Below are 17,748 nucleotides of genomic sequence, written 5' to 3'. Positions count from 1 at the left end.
CAGATTTTGCGCAGACCACAACCTTTTGCGGAGGGGACATTTAGAAATGGAAATTAGTAGTACAATAGGCTGAAGATTAATGACCTGTCCTGTAACCATTAGGCTGGTGAACACATTGTAATAACACTGCGTCCCTACCATGACGCTTGAAGAAGATCAGGTTATGCAGGGCCTTGACCCTCTTATGTTCTTGCATATACATTTGAGATCCTATGAATTTGGGTTATTTTGAATATTGTGGGTGGGTTAGGCCTACCTGGCCTACCTGTCTAGCCTACCTGTCTAGAATTCTTGAATTTCCCCTTGGGGATCAATAAAATATCTATCTATCTATCTATCTATCTATCTATCTAGACATAAGTTCCATATGAGTATGAATCCAGTATAATAATTTTTAGCTACTATTTCTATTAGCTCCTGTTAATTTGCCTTTACCACTATAAAGCAGAGAGAAAAGTATACAGTTGTAAGATGTTTGCATTATAGTAGTGTGTCCACAATTTAGAGAGACAACTCTGTACATGAGCCAAATAGCCCAGCCAACCATCGTCCCAACTAAAGAGAACATTATGATACTACAGTAACTAGCTATGCACAGAACCCAAAAGCACGGATGTTTTCCCAATATTTTTTGAATTAGCAAGTCAAAAAAGTCAAAAGAAAATCTACTAGGCCTACTATAAAACCCTTTAGCAATATATCATATATTAAGGTAATGTTTCAGATTCTTGCGAGTTTTGGCGGGGCGCCACTCTTGGAAGTTGCATGGCTGTTTTTTTTTATTGTGACATGCGATGCTCTTTTTAGACTGATTTTAGCTGCTACTTCCTCACACCATCACCTTCATGAAAAAAAGTGTGTATGTGTCATGAATGCCACTTGTTTGTATTGTATACACATCCAAATATACTGTAGTAGCAAATGGTTTTAGCTGTGCTACATACAGTACAACAGTGTTTAGGTTTTGTATTCTTCCAAAAGCAATGTTATTTTAGATTATAACAATATCATGATTACTCTTGTAATGGTGTTGATGTTTTGTTATTGTAGAATTTGAAACAGATTGGTTTGAATGGTTTGAATGTACAAATATGTATTCAAACAAAATGTATAAGAGAATCTTACTAAGAAAATAGCTTTGCTGACAAGTAACTACGATAAAACCCTGGGCAATAAATAAACTAATAAACTAAACTAAACTAAAATTAATTGTCATAGTACAGTACTGTAGATATGGTAACTTCATCGTATGACATCGTTCAGACCTCATGTTCTTGCAGCCGATAACAACAACAACAGCAACAACAATATTGGTGCCCCCCCCCCCCCAAAAAAAAAAAGAAACAAAAAAACACAAACAACTAAACAAAACAAAAGGCCAATAATTTACACTATTACTGTGCATTACTGTCTACTGAATATGTTTTTAAAGAAATGCTGCCAATTTGATGTTTAACTTGATGTTACAAGGAGCCTTCATTGTTAGGATATGGAAACATGTAATGAGTTGCTGCTAGCATGACATTTCTGTTTGCAGTTGGCCATTAAAAGTGCAGTATGAGCATGGTAGCCACCCAGCTATCTGAATGGAATAGGCTATGTTTCAATCGGCATTATGCTTAACAAACGCTAGTTAGTCTGTTATTTGCAAGTACAGACGTCATCACTTTAAATCCTACCTGTTGCCTTTCACCGTCCACTTATTTAACTGCTGTTGCATTGCATCCCTTGACATGCCATCTCCTTTTCCCTCTTTCTTTTTTATTTTTAGTCGTCAACAGCTTTTTTTTACTGTATCCATCTTTTTCCATAGACGGCAATGGACGGCACTTAGCCTATCTGCTCGCCTGCAGTCACAGCGCCCCCACTCCCTCTTCTATGTCAAAATTCTATGATGGAATCTTATGAGATAGGGCGCCTACTCTAGCCTGTTAGTCCTCTAAAATGTTATAGAACATTGAGAAAATGTTGAAATGATTTAGAAACGGACAGCAGTGGCTACATATAGAAAATACCAAATATATTATTTTATTTTTTTTACCATCGCTTTGGCGCCCCCATAGAGCTGCGCCCCTATGCGCCGCATATAGCGCATACCCACTTTTTGCGCCACTGGTTACAAGTTACACAAACACTGTAAGGTAACACTTTTTGACAAAGTGAGAACTTGCCTTGCATCAGTTGTGCAATTTTGGTCAGTTGTGTGTGTCAGCTCTTGCAATCTTTAGCATGCAAGTCTATCTGCTATAGGTATAGCCAATCATAGTGTGCCCTTTGCTGGTCTCTTTTGACCTTTGTGGCCTTCTCTGCACTAGAATAATGTTACTTTCGGTTGAGGCTGTGGATGATTTACATAATTGTAACTTTCACAATTTTTTTTTATGGTGTTCTTCATAAGGCAATATGAAATAATCTTCGCCTTTCTCCCTGTCATAGAAGATGCTTACCTCCCAAAGTAGTATAGTAAATTGGCTGCAAACACTGAAGCATTTTATAAACACACAAACACGCACACACCTATTCAAAAATCATCAAGTGGTTCCAGAGGTTTTGACCATCAACCTGTAATGTAAGTTTTGACCATCAACCTGTCTTTGATGTTGAGATAGATACAACTAGATGCACCGCAAAGCGGTACAAAATATGACCGCCACTAAGTCCTGTAAATCCTCTCCACGAAAATAAATTGCGCTTGTCAATTTGTCTCTGTCTCCTACTCCATCCCCTACTCTTGCAACTTTTGTGTATGCTTGTATGTGTGTGCCTGTGTGTGTGTGTACGTGTGTGCCTGTGTGTGCATTCGGGTGTGTGTGTGCCTGTGTGTGTGTTTGTGTCTGTGTGTGTGTGTCTGTGCATCTGGATGTGTGTTTGTGCATATGTGTATGTGTAAATCAATTTGTCTACATCTCCTATAGAGCCTGACCGATATGGGATTTTGAAGGCCGATGCTGGTGTGCGGGGTTGTATTGAGAACAATAGAATATAATGTAGTTAAATGTCGAAAGCGGAATGTGCGGCAATAACGTTGGTGCTGGTGTACGTACTGTAGCCCTTAAAGCTCTTCTGTCTTAATGGCCTTCTACGTATATTTCCATACAAGAGGGAAAGTCATGGAGAGAAGTTGAAATACACTTCTCTGTACTCTCTATACTAACATGCAAGCGGTTTGGTGTTTTGACAAAAAGTGTTTCATGAAATTGAAAACTGAGTCAAAGGCTGAGAATTAGCCTAGTGTATGGTTTTGCAAATTTGGAATGGGGTTATGGTGTTTGAGTGACATGTTTAAAAAAAAGGAAGCTGTTGAGTTGAAAGAAAACTGCACATTGTGTACTTCACAATGTGGAGGGAAAAAAGTCCTCAAATTTACATGTCTGATCTTATGTGTCCTGTTTGGTCAGTATATTATTGTATTCTTTCTTGTACTCTAAATAATCCTACTTGAACAATATTTCTAAAAAAAAATCAAGCCTACACTATATCCCAGGAAAATATGTTTTGTCAAATGTGGTTTGCTTACTGTATGATGGATGTGTTTGTGAAAAGACAACAAAATAGAGTTTTGATTAATAATTGTGTTTTGGTGTTTCATCTCGCAAAACATCTGACGGATTCTGCTACTTGGGTATGGTGTTGTGTTAACTGTGTGTAGTATTTTGAAAAAAAAAACTGTCTCTATTTTCAAAATTGTGCATATGCAATTGAAAAGCTGAAATGTGTGCTCATACATTGTATGCAATTGAAAAGCTGAAATGTGTACTCATACATTGCTACAGCAATTGACAGTCAGCGCCACTTCATGTGATGGCTCTCATGAGATACGCATCTCTGGTTTGCTAATGTATGAAGCAATCTCACACCTTTACAAATACACACACACACACAAAATCTTGCATCAGTTCGGTAGGCTGCATGTTTCCCATTACTGAAAAATGTCCATTATATGTAATGAAATAGACCTATATTTCTTTGGTTGTTGTGGGGGCTGGCGGGTGACTGTGATTTTTTCAAGCAAGAGTTGTTCCTGGACCAACATTCTAAAGACAATGTTGTCACATTGTCATGTTTGTCCAGGACCATCATTACAATGTTGGTCCAGGACCCACATTGTCATGTTTGTCCAGGACTGTCATTACAATGTTGGTCTAGGACCCACATTGTCATGTTTGTCCAGGACCATCACTACAATGTTGTTCCAGGACCGTCTTTACAATGTTGGTCCAGGACCCTCATTGCCATGTTTGTCCAGGATCGTCATTACAGTATTGGTCCAGGACCGGCTTTACAATGTTGTCTTTACAATGTTGGTACAGGACCGTCTTTAAAATGTTGGTCCAGGACCGGCTTTACAATGTTGGTCCAGCACCGTCTTTACAATGTTAATCCTGGAACAACATCGCCACCCTGGACCAACACGGTGATGTCACTCCTGGAAAATGTACAACAAACAAAAGTGACTGCTTTAGCCTATTACCAAGAAGGGACCCAATAGTTGAAATAGCTTTGAAGCTAATTAAGCAATCTTGTTGCCATGGTAATTTGTGCTAATGTTAGCTGCTAGGCTAGATAAAATACAAAAAAATTGCTTGCTAATAGGCAATACAAATCTGCAAGTTGTTGTTGTTGTTTTTTTTTTCTTGCTACAATTCTGAGAAACTTGCCATGTTTAAACCTTTATACAATAAGCTGCATAATATTTTTGTCTGCTTTGTTTATTCCAGGTCCATTATAGGGAAGTTTTTCCAGGTCCATCACAGTGAAGCTAGTCCTGGTCCAGACCCATCATTTGGAAGTTGGTTCAGGTCCATCACAGTGAAGCTGGTCCAGGTCCATCACAGGGAAGCTGGCCCAGGTCCATCATAAGAATGGACCTGCAGTCTGCACACACTCTGCTCAGGTCTGGACCCAAATGAATGGTCAACAGCCTTGGCAGCAACGTCTGCTACACACGAGATACATCACTGTTTCAATTTAATTTTCTTCTCATTAATCTGTTTATACTATAATTTAAAGGGGTGGGACATGAAACAGCAGTTCAAGTAGGGGATTGACTTTTGCCATGTTAAGCTATGGAGACTGACGGAGTGTCGGTCGGTAAGAGCACTTATTTGGAAAAATATATTGAATTATATTTTAAGTGTCAAATTATTATATTGAAAAATTGTCATATTTGTCAAAATATATTTTGTCAAGATATATGTTTTTTGTATATATTTTATTTTCTATTTTCAGAGACTATGATAACAGACTGCCCACCTGCACCAACACCGCAACATTTCCAGATGGAAATTATCCATGTGGACACTGTACACAGGGCAAGTTCACACACAAATGTCACTCCTTCATTCACCCTATAACAGGAAAAGAACTATGGGTTAAAGGAAAAATCACATGCAGCACTACTAATTAGGTATATTTGATCAAATGTCCCTGTGGGAAAGCATATGTAGGAAAAACATGCAGGGCTCTGAAGACAAGGATGTGAACACAGAAGCAACATCAGAAACAATGATGATAAGAGTCTCCTGGCTGTTCATTTTAACAAACACCCACTCTCAGCTCTGAGGTTCTCTTTTAAAAAGAGAGGCTTTTTACATCTACCACCAGTGAACTTTGGCCCCAAGAGGGCTCAATGAAGATTTCATAATCAGGCCTTTTCTGTAATATGAACTTGTAATATGGACTGTGAACAGAAAGTCTAGTGAATGAACTCTATATTTTTTTCAAATCTGCATTTGTATACACTAGAGATCTGTTTTGGTCTCATATAAAGTTCTACTAATGTTTCTTATAATGTTTTTTCTAATGTTCTTATGCATTTGTCTGGCATTAATCACGCCACAAGCTGTCCTGCCATACTGTACCTGTAAGGGTTAATGTGTCACTGAGCTGGCTCAGCTGGCACCTATAGGCCAGGTGATTTAGACCATGTGCAATGCCTGTGTTTGCAGTTAATTTGAGGAAGACCAATCAAGGTCATAGTGTAATTCTTGCCAAACTATGATAAAATACCAAGGAATGTGTGGACTTTTCCCTAAAAACTTTTGCTTGCTTTTGTCATGCATCTGGGATTGTGCACAAAGTCTCTTTACAAGTTGCTAGAGAATGGAGCCATACACTTTTCTAAGAGATTTATCTGAATTTACCTGTATAGGTGTCACCAAGCCAGATATAATTATTTTACAATCTCAGAGAATCATGTTTATTGGTTGCAAAAGAGTTTGGGTACATTGTCATTGTCTGGAATGACTTTGGCAACATAGAATAACATTCACAATTTATTGTAACAATGTTTCACAAAAGAACAGTTATCGCTATAAAGTCAGGGACATCAGTATAACTTTACCCAATATAGCCTTTAACTTTTTGAGTAATCTTTAAACCGTTGTACAGTTAAGTCACATTTCCTATTTGGAAACAGTGGCTGGTCTTGCATACATTAGTTGGGGACTTGCTGTCTGCAGATTTAGAAACGGATATAGGCCTACTATGGTTTGTTTATGAGGCACTTTGAAGCTTGCCTAATGTCCACCAAAGGGGGAAATGAGTGGACACAGTGTGAGCCACATGACAGTGTTGATGAACAAGTCAACAGCAGATTGTTATGGCTTAAGCTGTATGTTTCATTCATCCCGACAGAGGACCGAATATTTTAAAATTAAATAAAGGAAAACCGAATATTGATCCTTCATTTAAATTTCCAGGATCATTCCAAGTCAAGCAGCATGCATGTCTTGCCGCAAAAATCTGCGTTGTGTGAAGGACAAACCACATAACGTTAACAACTCTTTGCCGTCATTGTGAAGCGTGTAGCCCACCTCTCGGTTATGGAATGGAAATATCATGCATATCGATGATTCTGCCATTTTTATAGATGTAACAGTATGTGTTTCCATTAATATAATGTTCCCCATACACAAATAAATATTTAAAATATATTTTCACAATATATTTTGAAATATATGTAAATATTCAAAATTGACAGGAAAAAAAAACATTTTGACACTTAAAATATATTTCAAGTGTCCTTAACGACCCAAACTCCATCAGTCTCCATAGCTTAACATGGTAAAAGTCAATCCCCTACTAAACATCATTCTTAAACTGCTGTTCCATGTCCCACCCCCTTAAATTATAGTATAAACAAATTAATGAGGAGAAAATTAAACTGAAATAGTGATGTGTCGCTTGTGTAGCAGACATTGCTGCCATTGCACAAGGCTCTTGACCATGCATTTGGGTCCAGACCAGAGCAGAGTGTGTGCAGACTGGTATTTCTTATGATGGACCTGGGCCAGCTTCCCTGTGATGGACCTGGACCAACTTTCTTATGATGGGCCTGGACCAACTTCACTGTGATGGACCTGGACCAACTTCCTTGTGATGAACCTTGACCAACTTCCCTGAGATGCTAAGCGGCGCTATAGAGACAGAGTTGAAGCTGATTTCTTGGAGGGTGATCCAGCACGAGTGTGGAAAGGACTCCGAACCATCACTGGCTTTGGCACAACGGCATATCATCCGTTGGCATGACGTTGTTTACTGACGTTGTGCCAACTTCATTTTGTCCGGTGGGGTAACGTTGTTTTGACGTTGGCACGGAGAAAATCGTCGTGCGTCACAATAGGCCTACAAAAATCCATTTATTGCAAAACGTTGCAATTATAACCAATTGCCTTATAACCAATTGCCAACATTTTGTTTTTAGCAAGCGTACTTAAACGGCACCGACAATCAAAAAATCCAGTGGAAACTAGATGGCAGAAGTGTGTAGGCCAATCTGCCCAGCAGCTTTTTCTACTTTGTCACCTACAGAGTTTGACAGGTACGATCTTTCAAAACGCCATGTTATTTCTCATAGACATTTGACAACCGAAGGTTGGATGGATACGGAAGTTAGGAGGCGGGACTTAAGGCCCATTCACACCAAGAACGATAACGATATAACTATAACTATAACCATAACGATAAAAGCGTTCACACTGAACAACGATAAACAAAGTCTCTCATTGTGTTAATAAATGTGAGGGCTAAAATTCGATGGGTTCTGATTGGCTATTAGCATTTTATCGTTGTGAAAATCGCTCTGAAAGTGATCCCCGACGATATCGTTCTTCATGTCGTTATCGTTATAGTTTATGTGTGAACGTCGTCATTCATATTAACGAGAACGATATTTATTTATAGTTATCGTTATCGTTTTTGGTGTGAATGGGCCTTTATTCTGGAGAGGTCTATTTGTAGAACTTCCACTCCGGTTTCTGAACTGGCTGTAGTTCCTCCTCTGGCAACCAAACTCGGTACAATGGGGTTTAATAGGGAGTGATAAGGCTCTCTGTAGACGGGCTCTGACTGTACGTTTAACTGTAGTGTTGGCTGCAAAAGCAGACGGGACCAAATTGAGACCTTACTTGATCTTCAAAGGTGAAATCAATGAAAAATATCAGTGGGGTGGTGGTAGCCACGTCCAAAAATGGATGGATGAACGAGGAGCTGACTGCAGACTGGCTTCAGAGAGTGGTGCGAAAGCTCAACTTCGCCCCTCGTCCCCCATCCTGGGATTCATCTCTGTCATATCAGCGCAGCGACCAAAGCTGAGCTCAAAAGGGGCTACGACATAACCATGGCTGTGTTACTGGGTGGCTTTACAAAGTAGCCTATTGGCGTTGTATGGTGGAGAGCGAGGAGGAGGATGAGGAGTTAACCAATGGACTTGTACTTGAGGATGGCGGTGATGATGATAGCGATAAGTAGAGTCATTTTTAGGGTTCCGTAAAATACGGAATCGTCCCGTAATTAAAAGGAAAAATATGTGTTCCGTATTGAACTGATACGGTACTGGTACTGATACGAGTACTTTTACAGAACTTGTTCCTAATTCATTATTATTATATTTATACATATAATAATAATAAATACATTTATATACATATTATTATTATTATTATTATTATTATTATTATTATTATTATTATTATTATTATACATTCTGATCATGTCTGGTGGAATGGCTCCTTCATAGGTCTTGTCTGGCCTGTGAAGGGTCGGTGCTTTCCCTTCTGAGCCATACAGTACGTGGTCTACTTTCCTTTTCCTTGGCCATATTGTCATTTACATTTCCTGTTGATTCACACCTGTAACTCTTCTGCTTTAAGATTTAGTCTGTTTTTAACTCCCCTACTTTAACATTTAGTCTGTTTCCCCATTCTTCACCCCCTGTCTGACAGTTCAGCTTAAAATAAATGTCACACCTTTCCATACCTATTAATAAATGCAGTAGTCCTGAGACTTATAAAACTTATAGAAATATATACATGTGTTATTGAAACATAGAAAAACACCACAAATGGAGTATATTATGCGTTCATTTTAGTAAATAGTGCTTCATTTTAGTGCGTTCATTTGACAGAATTTAGTAAACGGGCCCACAATTTTGTAAAATGTTGCATGATTTAGTAAAACAATACATCATACATCATTTTTTGATATACGTCTTGCAATACACACACACACCACATAACTTATATCAATAAGCGATTCCATAAATATTCACCGCCTCTTAAAGTGTAGTGCGCACTAATTGTTTTGAGAAATGCACCAAACGTTTGTTGTGCAAACGTTAACTATGATTTAAGAAATACACCATAGTGACTGAGAAAAAAACAACTACATACAGTATGAGACTAATGTGCAAGTGGCACAAAGCATTTATTATTCTTCAGGCAGAGCAAATCAATGTGGGAATACACACATCACATGTTTATTTAAATTTCAATGTTTTCAACTGGCAAGAAAATCACTGAGACTCCTTTGCAAAATGCATCTTCACACAACTGGAAAGCTGGCCATGTTGGCAATGCCACACATGTTGTATCCCCTGTAGATGTAGATGTACCCCTGGTCTCCCCAATCTTTGCCCCAGCTGCCAAGGCACAAACAAGATGAACATGTAACTAGAAAATGTAATTTTGAGGAAATTACCAGTGCATGAAAATATAAACATACTGTATATTAACATAAAATGCAAAACAAACTTTTATTTGGAAACAGTTGAAGTTAACTTGATTTGCACCTGTATCAACTTCCAGCTGCTCACTACTAGGGCCCATCAAAGGGCCAGTTAAACTGATAACACCTGTATCAACTGCTTTCTGCTTAACTAGGCCAACTCTCTCTGTGTCTCTCCATTCTACTAGGATATAAGGCACATTCCATCCAACTTTCTATCCATTCATCCTCTTCAAACCATTCACTCATCCACCCATTAAACAATCTGCCTATCAACATCCATTCAACTTTCTGTCTATCAACATCCATTACACTATCTAAATTCAACTTTTAAACTATATACTCTGTTTCAGGCTTGAAGCATACACTCTGGCTCTATTAAGACTACAGATTCTGTTCCTATTTTCTCTGCCCACAACTGTTTCAAAATAAATGTCCTCACTACAATAATTCACTATTAAATAATTTAACTATTTAAACTACAACTATTTAACTGTTTAGACATTTCAACTGTCAGTTGTTATCAACTATGACTCCTGCCAACTGTTTCCAAATAAAAGTTTGTTTTGCATTTTATGTTAATATACAGTATGTTTATATTTTCATGCACTGGTAATTTCCTCGAAATTACATTTTCTAGTTTTTTTATTAATATCTCAAAAAGTATAAAGTTTACAAAAGTGAAAAATACATTCCTCAAGTCTCCTTTTCAAGACCTACGTTACAAAGTTTGAACAAAGTTTCTACGTTAAACGGTTGAAGCTGAATTAGACGCAGAAATTTGGTGGGAAGAATAATAATAACTAGAAATGCAATTCCAAGGAATTACCAGTGCATGAAAATGCTAAAGTTGTGATGTAAAATATCATGTATAGTTAAAATAGATAATACAGAGATGGTTACTACGGTGATGCTAGGATAGACATGGTGGCTGCATAGCTTAATAAAAGTTGATAGTTTAAAAGTAGACTGTTTAAAAGCTGAATGTAGATAGTTTAAAAGTTGTTGATAGCCAGTAGATAGTTTAAAAGTTGTTGATAGACAGCTAGTTTAATAGATAGTTTAAAAGTAGACCGTTTAAAAGTTGAAGGTAAATAGTTTAAAAGTTGTTGACAGACTGGAAGTTTAATGAATGTTAATATTCAAATAGTTTAATGGCTGTGTATAGGTAGATATTTGACGATAATTGAAAGTTGGAATGGCTCTATAGTTTGCTAGCAGTTATGCTAAGATTTTTAACTATGCTAACCATGCTACTTAGCTAATGTTTTATAGCAGTGCTAGCAATTAACAAGTAACAGTTACAATGGCTGAACAGTTAAAAAGTTCAGTAGTTTAAAGGGTTAAATTGTTTAACAGTGAAATGTTGTAGTGAGGACTTTATTTTGAAACAGTTTTTGGCAGAGGAAGCAGTTGAACAGGATGTGTAGTCTTAATAGGGCCAGTTTGTATGCTTAAAGCCTGAGACTGGCAGTTGATCCAGGTGGCCTGAACACCTGCCATAGGATTCTAATTGCTTAACGGCCGTATTATGATGTCACAATCGGCAATGTTAAGTCTATGGGGATTTTTAAAAAGTTTTTAAAACTTAGCAGCTTGGTCCGTTTGAATACCTACGTTACAAAGTTTGAATGAAGTTTCTAAGTTAAACTGTTTAAGAGAAATAGCGTACGGAAAAAGTGGTAAGCGGAATAATAAGAAGAAGAAAAAGTTGTTGTTGTTGCCTAGGAAGAACAGTACAGTGCATTTTCATGCACTGTAATAATAATAAGAAGACTTCGGATAACAGAACAGTGCATTTTCATGCACTGTAATAATAATAATAAGAAGAAGAAGACTTCGGATAACAGAACAGTGCCTTTTCATGCACTGTAAATAGACAAAACCACTTGTGGATAAATAACCACCCACTGTGAGGTGACACAACAACAACAACAACATGCAAAAGCATCTATCCATACAGACAACATGGCCATACATTCCAAACTGACTTTGTACAGAGCTTATAACATTTCAATTGCAAGTGCAGCATGCCCTACATACTAGTCAGCAACAAGTCAGGCTATTTAGTGTTATTCAATGTAAGCCGCTCAGAGCTGCTGTAAGAGCCAAAACCCACCTGTTTTTCACAATCCAGGCATTCTGGGTGTAACCCACTGCAAGGATGGCATGGTTTAGTGCTCTAGGGTTACACGCCGGGTCATAGTATACACCTGAAGACAATGTTAGGAGATGCTCAGAATTCAGAGGCATTTTTCATCTTTAAAGTAAATTGAAAGAGGAAAGAATCTCAATGCAGTCTGACCAAAGCAAAAGGGGCCTGTCTGATGTATGTACGTATAGCGCAAGGTTAAGAGTGGACGCTACACTATTTTTATAGCGTTATCATTAAATGATCAATTAATATCTATGCTAGTATGGGGAGAATTTCTACAGAAAAACATATCTATGCTACACATGCTATGTACACTCTATTCAGTTGTAAATTAATGCATTTTCAGGTTTTACTCAAAACTGCACTGATTTACGTTGTTTTGGTCCGAAATTAATATTTCCCCTAGTTATCATCCAAAATCTTACATTAGGTTGTTGTTAGACGGGAATTTACTTTTAAGGTAAAAACACTTTCATATTATGCCTTTAAAATGCATACAGTATGCAATTAATTTCAAAATAGTGGTGCAGTTCTAAGTAATCAGAAAAGTATGTCACAAAAAGAGGGAGAGAGAGAGAGAGAAAGAAAGAAAACACTTCAGTGATGGCTTACCTCGTTTGTAGAAATGAAACGTCTGCTGACCTGCATCCACAGCCACAGCGACGGGGCCAACCTGAGCCACGGCTGCAGCCAAATCCGTCTCACTTCCACGAATTTCCTTAAAGCCTGTGCATTCGAAAGCCTTCATGCTATTACTGTAAGCACATCTCTCATCCTGGGGGATATTGATATATTGGCATACAATTGATAAGTCTCAACACATATCATAATGTAATTATGTTTTGCAACCATTTTTGATATTTTTCCATTACATTACGAGAACGATGAGAAGCCTACCCGGCCTGTGTAGGGATATGCATTCTCAGAGGCTATGCCATTCCTGCGGGCGTAGTCGAATGCGTAGACCATCCAGCCGCCATTGCAGCCTGTGTCCTGGCCCACGCAGTCCACCAGGTTCTGGGGACTCAGATCCACCAGGTTCTTCCCTTTCATCTTCAGCTGGCCCTCCAGAGCTCCAGCAGCACTAAAGGCCCAGCAGGAGCCACAGGAGCCCTGGGGACACAAAGGGGAAACAATAACAAAGAAGCTCTGAATGATGCAGTTTCTAATATGAAGTATAAAGCTTCTGTCAGTCTTGCTCCTTTGTTGACTGTGGTGTGTAACTCTTCTTCACATCGTCTGGACAGGATGCAGTCAATTAACCACTATAACTATTTATATTTGTAACCAAGCATACAGAGTGAAAAATAATAGGCTACATGTCGCAATGCCTCCTACCTGTTGCCTGACAGGTGTTACACGGCCATTTTTACGGTGGTCAATGGAGGTGGGCACAGGTCCAGACTCAGGAACAAAGGTGTTATTGCTCTCTGCTTGCATGTCAGGTCTGAAGCCCATCATCTTCTCCACAACCTCTTCTCTCGTCTAAGGAGTTGATGCAGTGGAGAGTTAGAAATGGACACTGGGTGTACATGTTGGACTTGCTGTTGATTGATGTACCTAAATCTCTTACCATGTCCCCCAGGTGGTTCATGCCCAGCTCGTAGGAGTGGATCCCCAGCTCATACTCCTGGTTGTGCGCCTCAATCAGCTGCATGTTCTTCTCCCAGATGGACCTGCGGATTGCCTCCTCACCCTGCAGCACACACAGACAAACGCAGACAGACAGACAGCCTGAGATAGTGACAGTGAAGGATATTGGTGTCCGTTAAGATCCACCTTTTGCCAATGGCTAGACTGGGAAAATGGCAAAATGTTCTCTGTGGCCCAAAGTGGATTCTGCTGACACCACTTTTTTACTTTTAACTGAGACATGGTTAGATCAAGCAAACAATGCTGCTACTCTCATCGTATCAGCTCCCCCAAACTTCAGTTTCTTGAGTGCTACCAGAGCAAATAAAAGAGGTGGGGGGATAGCCACAATTTTCAAGACGTCTTTTCAGTGCAATCAGTCGTCATTCGGTGACTTTACTTCATTTGAATATCTGTGTGCATGCATTAAGTCTTCTCCTCAGATTTTATTACTGACAATTTACAGGCCTCCAAAACATTCAGCTAAAGTTTTTCTTGAAGAGCTAGGTGAACTGCTATCAGTTGTTTGCATAGAGTTTGACTGTCTTATTATATCAGGGGATCTAAACTTGCATGTGGATAATCCTGAAAACAATTATGCCAAGGAATTCATTGCACTAATCGATACTTTCTCCCTAACACAGCATGTACAGGGGCCAACACACTCTCTCGGCCATACCCTCGACCTTGTTATCACAAAGGGTCTCGATGTCTCTACAGCTGTTAAAGACCTGGCCTTATCTGATCATTTCTGCGTGTTCTTTGATGTGTCTATGTCCCCACACACTCAAAACACAGCTATGATGGTAAAAAGGAGAATCATAAATGATCAGACAAGTGCTCTCTTTGAGCAAGCACTTTCACTAAAGTCAAGTCAACTGTCAGACTCTGAAGACTTATTTGATCACTTTAATGCAAAAATGGCAAACATTATGGATGACATTGCTCCATTACAATTCAAGAAAGTTAAGGACAAACAGAAAGCACCATGGAGGCAAAATCCAGCAGTTAAACTTCTAAAAAGAGAGTGTAGGAAGACTGAAAGAAAATGGCGTAAATACAAACTTCAGATCCACTATGAAATCCATAAAGAGATGCTCCGCACATATAACTCTGAAATATGCAAAGCAAGACAGTCTTTCTTTTCTAACATTATCAATAGAAGTTCAAATAACACTCGTATTCTATTTTCAACTGTTGATAAGTTAACAAATCCCCCCTCACAATTAGCGCCTGAACTTCTCTCAACTAATAAATGCAATGAGTTTTCATCTTTTTTTAAAGGTAAAATTGACAAAATCAGACTCAACATATCTGCTCAATTACAAATTCAACAACCTGAACTTCCAGCAACAAACAGAGGGAAACTAAACTTGATGTCAGAGTTCAGCTTGATAGACTACGAAAACACTTGAAAAAACGGTACAGAATCTCAGCCCTTCCACATGTGTCTTAGACACACTATGCCTACCAATTTCTTCAAAACTGTTTTTCACCTCATAGCGGCGGATGTCCTTCAAATTGTAAATGTATCACTGCTGTCTGGCACTTTTCCTAAGTCACTGAAAACAGCTGTTGTAAAGCCACTTCTCAAGAAGAATAACCTGTATGCCTCCATGCTAAACAATTACAGGCCCATATCCAATCTACCTTTTATTGGCAAAATGATTGAAAAAGTAGTCTTTAATCAATTAACCACCTTCCTAACATCAAATGGGTATTTTGATTACTTTCAGTCTGGTTTTCGGGCAAATCACAGCACTGAAACAGCTCTCATTAAAGTTTCCAATGACATACGCCTCAACACAGATTCAGGTAAAACATCAGTCCTAGTGCTACTGGACCTTAGTGCAGCATTTGACACTGTTGATCACAATATTTTACCATACAAACTAGAACACTGGGTTGGATTTACAGGCATAGTTATCAGCTGGCTAAAATCATATCTACAAGAAAGGAGCTTCTTTGTTGCCATCGGAAACTGTACCTCAACACCAACATCCTTGACCTGTGGTGTTCCCCAGGGGTCGATCTTGAGGCCACTATTATTCAACCTCTATATGCTCCCACTTGGACAAATCATTCAAAATAATTTGATTTCATATCATAGCTATGCAGATGACACACAAATTTACTTAGCTCTATTACCAAACAACTATGGTCCTCTTGAATCTATGTGTCAGTGTATAGAACAAATCAACACCTGGATGTCTCAAAATTTTCTTCAGCTGAACAAAGAAAAAACTGAAGTAATTATGTTTGGTAAAAATGAGGAAAGACTTAGGGTTGCCACTCTCCTTGACACAAAAGGGTTGAAGGCAAAGGATACTGTTAAAAATCTTGGTGTATTAATTGACAGTGATCTAAATTTCAACAGCCACATGAAAGCGATAACTAACTAAATCAGCTTTTTACCACCTCAAAAATATTGTCAGAGGGCTGATGTCAAAACATGACTTAGAAAAACTCATTCATGCATTTATCTCCAGCAGGGTTGATTACTGCAATGGACTGTTCACAGGCCTTCCTAAAAAGACTATTAAACAGCTTCAGGTGATACAAAATGCAGCAGCTAGGACTCTAACAAAAACTAAAAGAACTGACCACATTACTCCAATTCTTAAGTCCTTGCACTGGCTTCCAGTAAGTCACAGAATTGACTTTAAAGCACTATTGCTTGTTTATAAATCAGTAAATGGAGCAGGACCTAAATACTTGTCAGACATGCTTCAGCAGTACACACCTTCTCGTCCTCTCAGGTCCCAGGTGAAAAATCTGCTAGTAAAACCTACAGTTAGAACTAAACATGATGAAGCAGCTGTGGAACCAACTTTCAGATGACATTAAAAAGGCCCCAACTGTAGCCAGTTTTAAATCTAGACTTAAGACCAAACTGTTCTCAGACGCTTTCTGCTAACTGTGCCGAGTTACAAATTCTGAATCTGCCTCGATAATTATTCTACTTTGTCTTTTATTACTTTTTTTTACTACTTTTGCCTTTGTTTTTGCTTACTAATTATTCTTTATTTTTAAATGATTTTACCTTGTGTTTTATGTTTTCTTTTTATTATGATCTTTACCTTTTAACTATTCTTTGACTATATTGCCCTTCTATGCTTTTATTTGTTATTATTGTTTGGTTTTGTTTATGTAAAGCACATTGAATGACCTCTGTGTATGAAATGTGCTATATAAATAAACTTGACTTGACCACGGTTAATGCAGAAGTTTGACAATATAAGAGTGTTTTGTTATTCTACCTTTTCCATAAAATGTATGAGAAACATCAAATGTATTATTTTGAATAATACACAGAATATAAACATCTCAAATCCAAAATAGACACAGATTTCAAACGTACCAAAATGAAGTACTCCCTCTGGTGGGTGGATTTCCAGTCCTCCCATGCTGTATCCAGAGCTGGGTTGTGTGTGGCGTGGACCAAAACGGATCCAACCACCAACAGCACACTTCCACAAAGGATCATTCTGGGCGACACTGAAGCAATATGTAAGTAAAAGCAGTTAAAATGTAGTTTGGCTTGTGTTGCTGTCAAATATAGAATTGCAGGTTAACATTATACTCTAGATACTTAGTTGATTCATCTGTTTTTGTGGTTGACGTACCTTTTAGGTTCTGATGAGTGATGACAGTGGAGGGACTCTTCAGACACTCCTGTCTCATCATCAGATCACAGAACATCACTTTATAAAGCCTTGATAAGGGGAACTTTGCTGGGTTTATTTCTGTGTGTAGCAACAGTCTGCTTCCAGGAATGATTATGCATAAACATCATTTGGGATGTGGTTTGTGTTTCTTAACTCCAGAAATGTGTTGAAAGCGTCAAACTATCAGCTGAGATAATGTGGCAACGAGGCCATGCAAAAACAGTTTTTCTCAGGTGAATTATTAGTCTTTCTCAAAAGCAAGTATTTATACCACATTCAGTGCAATCA

The 17,748-nt window shown here is 38.4% G+C and overlaps 1 protein-coding gene across 1 annotated transcript; it reads right to left on the bottom strand.

The window, feature by feature from the left end:
- Positions 1 to 9,686: 9,686 nt before the first annotated feature.
- LOC121720383 (cathepsin K-like) lies at positions 9,687 to 17,568 on the bottom strand. Its single transcript, XM_042106438.1, has 8 exons — positions 17,419 to 17,568; positions 17,154 to 17,290; positions 13,734 to 13,856; positions 13,499 to 13,645; positions 13,058 to 13,273; positions 12,773 to 12,935; positions 12,125 to 12,218; positions 9,687 to 9,919 (listed from the first exon to the last, which is right to left on the bottom strand). The coding sequence occupies exons 1-8, from the start codon at positions 17,492 to 17,494 to the stop codon at positions 9,823 to 9,825; spliced, it is 1,053 nt and encodes a 350-aa protein (XP_041962372.1). The 5' UTR covers positions 17,495 to 17,568; the 3' UTR covers positions 9,687 to 9,822.
- Positions 17,569 to 17,748: the final 180 nt, after the last annotated feature.

Source organism: Alosa sapidissima, chromosome 10, assembly GCF_018492685.1.
Source record: "Alosa sapidissima isolate fAloSap1 chromosome 10, fAloSap1.pri, whole genome shotgun sequence".
Classification (NCBI taxonomy): domain Eukaryota; kingdom Metazoa; phylum Chordata; class Actinopteri; order Clupeiformes; family Clupeidae; genus Alosa; species Alosa sapidissima.
This window is presented reverse-complemented; position numbering and strand designations above follow the sequence as displayed.